Raw genomic sequence first — 11,369 nt, 5'->3', positions numbered from 1 at the left:
AAACAACCTAAATTTAAAAAAAAAAAAAGAGTTGGTTGAGACCTGCTGGCACTTTCTGAACCCTGCTACACATTAGAAAGCGTCTAAGAAATTCTGCTATAAGATCCCTCAGTAACCGATTAAGTGTAAACAGGAAGGAACAGTGCAGTCACCTTCTAAACTGCTGTAACCACACAAAGACTAGGCAGGAAGTGGCTTAGGCAACATGACAGGCTGGCCCTGTTGAACTAGGATTACTGTCTAGCCTTTGATGACAGGTACAAATTTCCTCAAGGATTTCCAGAAATATCTGGGAGAACCTTTCCAAGTTTTTGAATTTCTGGTCAAGCTAGTAAGGGCCTGCGGTTAATGGGCTTTGGAAATTGATATTTAATAGTATGACATTATCCCTAAGTTAACTAAGTCATGAGCATATGAAGTCTGAAAACAAAATTTGCACACATCAAATTTTACAAATAAAAATACGTCTCCTTGATATGATCCTTTGTCATTTTGACTACCTAGTGTTTGTTTTGATATTTTCCAATGTTATTAGCATATTCAGAAACATAAAATCTAGTCACTGTGAACCACTTAAATACTTAGTTACAGTGACAATCAAGAAAAATGTTTTGTGATCTCAGTTAATAAGAGATGATCTGACTTCTGAAGCACTGATGAGATTCTAAGTTCTCATCTTTGTAAAAAAAATTAACTCATCTGACAATTATAAGGTGTGAGTCTGAAGATGAAAAGGAAAAGAATGGTTCTCAAGTCTTTCAAATGCAGATATTTAAAAAAAGAAAATTACAGAGGAAATCATTAGTATTTATTAGCTCCCTGTCTAATTTTCTGGCCTGAACTTTTTCCTAAATAACAGATTTTTTGTTATGTGTCCTTTTGCTTATCAAGACAATTCAATATAACACCAATCATTCCTTATGATTATGTCATAAATATCATTATGGTTATATCATCAATAATGAATTATTGCTGTTTTTTAGGTGCCATCGAGTTGAGTATGATTCATAGCAACCCCATGAACAAAAGATCTGAACCCTGTTCTTTCCTGCTCCATCCTCACACTTCCTGACACACAAGAACCCACTGCAGCAGTTACTGTGTCAATCCACCTGGTTGAGGGTCTCCAACAACCCTCCACCCTTCACAGCATCATGTCCTTCTCCAAGGAATAGCCCCTCCTGGCAACATGAGCAAAGTATGCGAGGTGAAATCTCATCATTCTTGCCTCCAAAAATCACTCTGGCTGCAGCCTCTCTAAGACATAATGTTTGTTCTTTTGGCCGTCCATGGGATGTTCAGTGCTCTTCTCCAACACCAGAGTTCAAAAGCATCCATTCATCATCTCTCATCCTTATTCATTGTCAAGCTCTCAGATGCAGAGCAAGTGATTGGAAAGACTACGGTCTGAATCAAACGTTCCTTAGTCCTCAAACTGACATCATTATTCCTCAATAATTTAGAGAAGTCCCTAACTGCAGATTTTCCCAGTGCAATGTGTCTCCTTATTTCTTGACTGCTGGTACTAAGGGTGTTAATTGTGTATCCAAGAAAGGCGAAGCTGTTGCCAGTTTCAATCTCCTCTCCAGCAATGATGATGTTGCCTATTGGTCCAGTGGTAAATCTTTGTTTCTCTTGACATTGAGATGTAATCCATACCATAAAAAACTTGTTTTAGACTAAAAGAAACAGGTATTTAAGAGTCTACTGGATCATTCAGTGAAAATTCTCCCAAGCCTTTCCAAAGCTGCAACTCACATGGGAATCAGTGACTTATGAGCAGACGACAATCAGCGTGGCTCACCGTCAGGATGCTTTCTGAGGAGCCCCAAGAGAAGTCTAGACACAGAAGTACCTGGTTTTATCACAATTTCCTCTCTTGCACTTTGACAGACAATTGCCATTTTTTTTTCCAATTAAAGCTTTATGGCAACCCTGCATCAAAGAAGGTTTTCCAGGAGTAGGTGCTGCTGGTGTCATTTTTTTTTCTTGCTGCATATTCTCACTTCATGTCTCTGTGTCACATTTGATAATTTTCACAATATTTCACACTTCTACTTTCTTCGTAGACTATAGTGCCACCACAAAGCATATACACATTATTGTTGTGTGCTGTCAAGTCAGAACTGACTCACAGTTGACCCTCCAGTGGGGTGTCAAAGGCAGTAAATTCTATGGGAGGAGATTATCCAGCCTTCTCTAGTGAAACAACTGTTGAATTCGAACCACGTACATTTGGGATTGCAATGTCACTTCTTACCACGAGGCCACCAGAGCTCTAAAGAGAATATAATTTGCTGTTTTGTGATGGTCACTTGATTGGGATGGTCTTAAACCAAGGCCACACTATGTCTGAGGGATGCCTGTGCTTAAAAGCTGGTGAGCACAACAGATAAAGGGGCACCCTCTAAATCCACTCAGCAAAGACAACCCTAGCCAAACATATTACTGGAGAAGCAGAGATTTATTCCTTCCTGCCCTAAATCTTTGTGTCTGTGCACGGAGCATGAGCATGACGTACTGCTCTTGTCTTACTGGGGATGACAGCAGATTTACTCTGATTTCGTGGCATGCTCATGGCCACCACGCATTTTCAAGAGGGCAACAGGCAGGTATATTTTCACCATTAAAAGATTCAGCCTGCTTAAAAAAAATATCAAATTTTGGAAATTAGGGCAAAATACTTCAGTTCAATTGATATGATTCCAAAACCCATCTGCCGAAGCTCACATCCCCATGTCTATGTGTCTGCTGAAGGTGTAAGAATAACTTTATAAGCTAAAGGAGGTAATTTTCACCGGAATAAAAACTCTAGAAAACCAGAGCCTCTTTCCCAGTGTTTTCCCTTCTCCCTGTAGTTGGATTAGCTGGAGATCTAGATTTATGTGTATAGTATGTGTATGTGTCAGAGAGCTGGACAATGACTAGGGAGGACAGAAGGAGAATTGATGCCTTTGAGCTGTGGTGTTGAAGAGTATGGAATGTACCATGGACTCCTAAGAAAAACAAACAGGTTCATCCTGGAGAGGGTTAAACCAGGCTGCTCCTTAGAGGCAAGGATTCTGAGCCTTCATCTGACTTACTTTGCACATGTTGCAAGGAGGGATCAGTCCTTGGAGAAGGACATCATGCTTGGGAGGGTAGAGGGACAGCACAGGAGAGGAAGACCCTCTATGAGGTGGATTGATTCAGTGACTGGGATAATTGGGGTGGGTATGTTGGAGACAGTGAGATTGGCACAGGATAGAGCAGGGTTTAGGGCTATTATACGTAGGGTCGCTATGAGTCGCAAGCAACTCGACGGCACATAACAACAACATGTCTTCCTACCCAAGGATAATATGTAAGAAGCCCTGGTGGCACAGTGGTTACACATTCAGCAGTTAACCCAAAATGTCTGCAGCGGGAACCCATTGGCTGCTCCACAGGAAACACACATGCGGAGTCTAGTCCAGGAAAGACTACATGCAACTCAGGAAGCCCCACTTTGCTGTTGCTAGGTGCCTTCCAGTTCTACTCGACCCTATAGGGTCGCTATGAGTTGGAACTGACTAAGCAACAATGAGGTTTTGGATTTGGCTTAAGGACAATATCACCTGTAAACAAATATTTCAATTGCAGGCTCTTTCATGTTTCCAACAGGCTTTGGGACAGCACATTTCATACAGTTAGTTAGATGGAGATATAATACCTTCAGCATCCAGCGTCTTCAGCAGGTGTTTAACAGACTTCTGGAGGGCTCTGAATCCTTTGTTAGATGTGACACGTGGATATACCTTCTCCGTGATGAGCAGAGCACTAACCAGTTGAAAAACAATTAAAGCAGATTGCATTTCAAGGTTTGCAGACAGAAACAAAAGGTTATTCAAGGGGAAAATGGATACAGGATAGCACAGTATTCTTATAACGTCAAAGACAAAACCGTTGCTTTTGTGATTGAATTACTTGTTTGTGTGTTCATGCACAAAATGCCAACAACATGTTCTTTAACCAGAACAGAACACAACACTTGATACAACACTTGATAGTGCCAGGATTCTGAAGTTTCAAGTCTCTCCTCCCCACCCCCTGCCCCATCTCTCTCACGTTAAATAAGGGAGTAAAATATTGGGCAGTTCCAACCCACTGTCCACTTTGCAAAGAAAAGATGGCACAGGTCAATTCTGTACAGATTTAGCCTTGAAAACACTATGGGGCAGTTTCAAGAGGTTCGAAGACCTACGCCATAGGTTCAAGAGTAGGGGTAGACTCAACTGCAGGGGAGAAATAGGAACAAAAACTGTTTAGAGACCTAAGTATCTTTAGTGTCTTTTAACAAGTAGGACACTCTGGCAGCTTAGTGGTAAGGAGTTTTTACTGCCAAATCAAAGGCACAAGGTTCTAATTCACCAGCTGCTCCATGGGAGAAAGATAAGCAATCCCTTCTCATGTGATTTACAGCCTCTGAAAAGCAGCAGGAGGGTCAGTTATGAGTTGGCTCTGAATTGATGGTACTTAAAAACATCAACAACAAATAACAGTTTCTATTCTATTTGAGAGTCTGTCTAATCTTAAGAATTTAGACACGTGAAGCTGTTTTAGGACATACATATATGTCGCTATGCATATTACATATATATCTACATATGTGTGCTTGTTCACATATGCATGCATGTATGCATAAATAAGTTTACTTAGTTCTCTAATCATTTCATAAAAAAAATTTTACTGTTTTGCAAATAGGAAGATTAGAATTTAAAGACATTAAGTAGCTTACATAAAGTTATCTGGTTAATAATAAGTATAACAGAAGCCTGCCTAGTTTCAAAGGTTTTATTCTTCCCATTTATCATCTTGCTTCTGATGCAGAAAATTTGCCCCAAGATGGTAGTAGGTGAAGGTTAAGCTCAAGGTCATTGTTACCGTGTGCTGTCCAATCTCTGTGGTCAAACCTTTTTCCTGCCTTGTCTATTGAGGCATGACTGCATATTTTTCATCTCTACTCTGTCTGTGTGACAGTTCCGACCTCAGGCATTCTTTTGGTTTGCTCCAAGAATCTCCTGGTCCTCTGATTCTGAATTGCTTTGGAACCCTGGCAACCCCAGGGACCAGTTTAATAGTCTCGGGTCAGGAATCTCTACCTGAGTCTCATGGCATGCCCTCTGTTCACTCACCTTATCCGCTGTCCCCACTAACTGCTTCAAGCACAGAATACTTGACAACCTCATTAAAACCCTCAGTATTAGTGTTATTGACAGCATTAAGCAGATTGCAAGAAACCTAGTTTATCTTTTTTCCTAACAGAGCAAGGCATCAAAAAAGGACAACTTACCTGCACTCTTTCTGAAAACTTTTGAAATATCCATCAAAATGACATTTTTTACTTCATAGATTTCAATTTTCTGTTTTTATCCTATCAACTCAGAAGTGATCCAAGACAAGTTTTCTGTCTTTATTATTATTACATAGGCTGCACTAACACATTTATAACCATTACTTGACAACATAATTTATAGCATAACACTTTCATATGCAATAATTTTATTTTAAATTAATCAAAATAGCTATAACGTGATAATTTGGGCCTATGTAATTTACCCAAATGACATTTTTTGAGTTTTGTTGTTGTTTTGTATGGTTTTTTCCTCTTGATTATTATTATTTTATATTTCAAATTTGTTGTTTCTTGGCTTTCAAACAAACTTTGTTGAGGCACAATTCACAAAAAATAATATGCAGCTATTTTAGTTATATAATTCAGTAAGTTTTGATAAATATGTATACTCACGTAACCAATAATTAACATACAAGACTTTTCCATCTATCCAAACATGTTTTCTTATGCTTTCAATGATCGTACCAAGAAACTGATTGATTTCTCTCTATAAATTAATTTTATCAGTCCAGGATTTATGAAATTATGGGTATCTATATGTATAGTTTGTATATTGTCTGAATTCTTTTACCATCATAATTGTCATGGTGTTAGATATTTCTTCACATGACTGAAATAGGAGGAAACCATAATTTGAGCATTCAGTTGCTGAATATTTGCATCCCCTTCTGATATTTTGCAATTATGAATCACAGGGGAGGAGATTGCTCATCTTTGTTCTATGGAGCAGCTGGTGGATCCAAACATTTTGCCTTTGAGTTGGAGACATGCCTTTTCACCAGGCCACTAGAGCTCCCTCTGGCATGAAATAGGCACTCAGTAAGTGATAGTTGTTGATGTATTTGTTTTCCTTATTTTCTTTTAATAAACAGTCTCAAAAAGCCACAATGGGTAGTCAAAGTAAATCTTATCTACATTCTTCTTAGAATTAAATACACGTCTATTAAACTTGAAATGCTGGCCATGCCCAGATCTCTTTCATGAAGAAAGTACATAAAAGGGTTTTCTTTTGCACAAATTTTGGACCCTCGTGTCATCGAGCTGTGTCAATCCAATACATAGCTTTGAAAAAAATGTTTGCATATATAATTCACAATTTTTATGGTAATAATTCTTTTTTATTTTAGCTGCCACTGAGCTGACACCTGCCTTGGGTGACTGTAGGTGTTGAAGAGGAGAAAGGCTCCATAGGACCGTCTCAGTTGTCTTTAAGGAATCCGTTTACCAGGCCTTTCTTCCCCTGGAATCACTAGGTGAGTTTGATTCGCTCACCGGGAAATTCTTGTGGCACCCAGACCCCTTTGAAAGATTATTAATAGGCTGATGAGGAATGAGGGAGGCTGGTTGATATAAAGTTCTTATAGAATCAGGTTGTTTTATATTGGACGGTGACAACTAAAACTCCGTTAAATTTTTCCTTTGTTGGAAGTTTAAATGCAGAGACTCAGGTGGTCCTTGAAGGAGCCTGAATGATCCAAACTGTCACTGGCCCTGCTTTTTCAACAACACGAGGACACCTAGTGACAATAAAACTGTTAAGACTAGTGTAGGCATACCTACAATTCTAATACTGATTAATATATTTCTTTTCCTTATTAAAATAGGCAATAAAGGCTGAAGAATTCAGGTATTATATGATCTCTCTAGCAGTGGCCCGGATGATTAACACTTTTCTTAAAGGGATTTCTTTGTGAATAGGAGTGTATCCCCCATTTCTGTGTTTTCTCACCTGCTTGCCTTTCGAAGAACATCGAATAGATCATTGAGAGTCGTGGCGTTCTGAAACACGTTTGGAAAGCTGGAGAGAAGCTGCCACACAGCCGTCTGCTTCTGCACTTGTGAGAAGAAGGACAGAGCGTTGACCAGTTCCTGAAACACTATCTTCTGATTGTTGGGATCCCTTGATATCTTAAAACAAAATGACACAACGAGGTCAATACTCAGAATTGCATATTTGTAAGCACACAGCTTAATGTCTTTGACAATATTAAAAGTCCACATTCTGCATGTAAGCAAATCCTTTAGATATTTATAAACTTTGAACTTACATTTTTGTTTGGAAAAAACTGTAACTATTTATATGTTCTCAACAATAATTGGATTTTGTCCCCTCTCCCTAAAGCTCCATAAATTGCTGCTTATAAAATTTGGTTAGCAAAGTTATAACAATTTTAAAGTGCATATTTGAACATGTATTCTGAAAACAACTAACTGCTAGGCAATGTAAATACACACATAGATACACATTATATTTATATTCTGAATAGCTATTCAAAGGGAGTTCTGGTGGCCTAGTGGCAAGAAGCTGCACTGCAATCCCGAAGGCATGCATCTAGAGGCCACCAGCCACTCCTCAAGGCCGAACAATCTCCTCCCATGTGATTAACTGCCTCTGAAAATCCGCTGTAGGGTCAGCTATGGGTCCATTACAACTGTATAGTCCACAACAAACCTGTATTATCCAGATTTTTAAAGTCCTAATTCTTATCATATTCCCTAGCTCTGGTGGCCAAGGGGGTAAGAAGTTGTATTGCTTATCCAAAGACAGGAGATCTGAATCCATCAGCTGATCTTGAAAGAAATATGGGTAATCTCTTACGCAGTTTACAGCCTCTGAGAAGCTGCCTGAGGGTTAGCTACAAGTCTGCTCCAACTCTACAGCATATGACAACAACATAATAACAATCCTTAAAATAACCATATCCTGTATTAGCAAAGTAAAGATAAACCTGGGTAAACAGTGGTCATGACTTTTTCTCCAGGTTATAGAATCACACCAACTCCTTAAACAATAAATTACTTTGCTATTATATTTCCTCCTTCATGCTAGTGAACTTGGACTTTTCATCTCTTAATTCACAGCTTTATAGACTGTGAATGTGATCTTGAACAATGCATTCTTGACCATAATTTCCACTCTCCTCAATTAGTGAGTTTCTAATGAAAAAGTTTAAGTAATTAGGGTTTTTGTAATGACACCTTTAATTGGGTTCTTTCGGAAAATTCTGATTACTAAAAGATAACTAAGGTACACATTTCAAGTTCACCAGCTGCTCTGTGTTTCCTCACGTGCAATTTATTGTCTCTAGATACCTACTGGAGGGTCAGCTGTGAGTCAGTGACTTGATGGCACAGAACAATAGCAAAGGATAACATAAGCACTCTACTTGATAAACATGACTTACAATAACATTTACACAGTTGCAGGGGAAATATCAGAAATAAATATATTTCACTTATTCCCATCTATTATAAAAACTTAAAGAGAATTTGTAATATTTTGGGGACTCTTTACATTTATTTGGGTCTTGAGTCTTTTAAATGAAATTTAGAATATCTGTATTTTCTTTTCATCATCACAGCTTCAGGCAAGTGTATACAAAAGTCATTGGCATCCCATTGCAGAATGTTCTTGGTGCTGATGTATAAAATTTGAGAAGAGGGATCTTTTATTTCATAAGAACCTAGCTTTTCAAAATATGTGTGATGCCAGTGAGAAAAAGAAAACGAGGTTACCAGTTATTCTAATCTCTAGTAGTTTTATGACTATGATATTTTGTTACATTCACACTACACTAATTATGTTACATAATTAATTTATAGACATTATTAGTTTACATAATTTGTTAATTATAACAATGTCATGGACATTTATTAATTATAATAACACCATGATTGCCAGATAAACAAACGAATCTGTCTTGCAAGAAGCCAACGTACAGTTAAGATGTTCCTTAGAGATAAGAATTGTGGGATTTAATCCCATATACTTTGGACTTGTTATCAGGAGGAGTCAATGTCAGAAGGAGATGGTTTGCTTGGAAAAATGGAAGTTCAGAAAAAAGATTTTCAATGAAATGCATTAGCACAGGGTCTGCAACAGCGGATTTAAGCTGAGCCTGTGAAGATAGCACAGGATGGGGCGTCTTTTTGATCTACTGGGTCAAGAGTTGTTATGATGATACCTATTAACATCCAGAGTGATGTCGGATTAAAACTCTCAAAGGAAAGAGAAAGTCTTCATACCCCATCGAATAAATCCCTAACACATCCCCAAGGTACGTCTGTATTAACCATAACACATTATATTTGGTTCAGCATTGAGATCACTTCAAATCTCCACATTCAATAGAAGAGTGGGAATTAATTACTTAAAACTGGATGTGGTATGTAAACCTCTCTGTCAGGATTCAGGACAAAAGTCAGAAAATATTCTTAGCTGGTCAGCCTTTGCTAGCCTACACGTGCGTCAATTAAGGAATACAACAAGAATGAGGAGCACTGATGACTTGGGATTAAGGAGTTGCACTGCAAACCCAAAGGCACACAGTTCAAATCCAACAGTTGCTCCACAGGAGAAAGATGGCCAATCTCCTCCCATGTGCTTTACTGCCTCTGAAAATCTACCCATGGCCATCAGTTGGTTCTGACCCCACAGTGGTGTTTAATAACCAACAGAATGGGATATACATATATCTATATAAAGACTATAAAGAATAGGTTATACATATACACATACTCCTTCCTACCATTGTAATTGTTGCTCATTTTAGTAAAACACCCACACTCACCTGAGAGATCTGATTTTTTAGTTCTTGGAGAGAAGACTCTAAAAGGGACATGTTGGAAAGGCAGAACATATTGAAAACATTTTTGCCCAGAGTGGTCCAAGAAAAGGAATAGTCAGCCACATATGTTGGATGTTTCTCACAGAGTTCTCTTCGCACGTCTTCAGATGTTGAATTCTGTTTTAACAGCTGTAAAGAAAAAAGCGTGACAAAACATAATAATAACTTTAGTGAATAGAAAACAAAACTGATCCTGTACAATAGCCATTTAAGTTTCTGCATTGTTTCAACTGCTAAGATAACAGCATAATACATAGGGTTTACCTCTGAAAAGTTGTCAGGACAAACTGTTAACGTAATAAGTTCTTGTCATTGTTTTTTTTTTTTTTTTTTAGTTCTTGTCATTGTTATAAATGAAATGATTCACAGGAGAGCTGCTTAATTGGGTTCATTTGTGGTCTCTGACCAGAAAATCTGAATGCACCAGCTATTTCCTACTAAAAATGTCAGATGTTAAAACCCTCTTGATTTCTCCTGGACATTGTGCAGCAGAGACTCCTGCATCCTGATTCTTTGTGAAGTTTCACAAGAGGTGGGCTGTGATATTCCTGGAAGGCTTCCAGAAGCAGAGTGACCGGAGGGGCTACTCTCAGGCCCAACAGTGTTCATTTCGAAAAAATGAGCGAACATGACTCTTTCTCACTTGCTAAATAATGAAATAATTCTGCCACTTAAGTCTTGAGCATAAAAGGAGACACAAAAGTGTGCATGTGTATGTCTATGTCTGTGTCTTTGTGTGAAATAAAGTATAATCACCAAGCTTAGGATATCGAAAGCATTTTCATGACAGAATTACAATTCCCTCACACTGCACTGTGCACCTAGTCTCAGATACAGCACTAAATTCAACTATAATATTGATTACATTCACCATTATTAAGTACTTCAGGTTTTTAAAGACCCAATTTAATTGTAAGACCTAAAGCCCCATCCTAATAATTCATTCTTACACCCTGTGAAGTGAATGCCAACTTTGGCCACCTACTGAGTTTATACCCCAGAAATCAACACTCTGATTTCCTATGACTTGGCTTTTAAATGCAATGGAATCAGCCAGGATCCACTTTTTCTATACTGTACTTTAAGTGGGAGGTCTTTGAGTCATCCGTCCTTATCACTTCTTTAACATTGTACATAAACTCATCCCACTATGATTTCTCTACTCATTCTTGCAAGGGTTGCAGAAAGTGGTAAAGAGGAAGAAAGGGGAATCAGAGATTGCTGACACAGGCATCAATACATCATCGTAATTTTTACATCCTTTCCCTGTTCCGACTACTCTAAAACTACGTATCTATACATAGAACATTCCTTTTTGACTTAGCATCACTAGATATATGGTACAGTGCTGCATCACAAAATTCTGA

At 38.2% G+C, this 11,369-nt stretch overlaps 1 protein-coding gene across 1 annotated transcript in view; it reads right to left on the bottom strand.

The window, feature by feature from the left end:
* ABCA12 (ATP-binding cassette, sub-family A (ABC1), member 12) overlaps positions 1 to 11,369 on the bottom strand; it is a 224,601-nt gene that overhangs the window by 120,944 nt on the left and 92,288 nt on the right. Inside the window, exons 6-8 of the mRNA XM_006891919.1 lie at positions 9,946 to 10,131; positions 7,104 to 7,282; positions 3,692 to 3,798 (exon numbers count right to left, since the gene is read on the bottom strand). Of these exons, the coding sequence (XP_006891981.1) occupies positions 3,692 to 3,798; positions 7,104 to 7,282; positions 9,946 to 10,131 (472 nt within the window). The remainder of the gene's footprint in view (positions 1 to 3,691; positions 3,799 to 7,103; positions 7,283 to 9,945; positions 10,132 to 11,369) is intronic.

Source organism: Elephantulus edwardii, unplaced genomic scaffold, assembly GCF_000299155.1.
Source record: "Elephantulus edwardii isolate Elephantulus edwardi_28Jun2011 unplaced genomic scaffold, EleEdw1.0 scaffold00106, whole genome shotgun sequence".
In the NCBI taxonomy this organism is placed as follows: Eukaryota; Metazoa; Chordata; class Mammalia; order Macroscelidea; family Macroscelididae; genus Elephantulus; species Elephantulus edwardii.
This window is presented reverse-complemented; position numbering and strand designations above follow the sequence as displayed.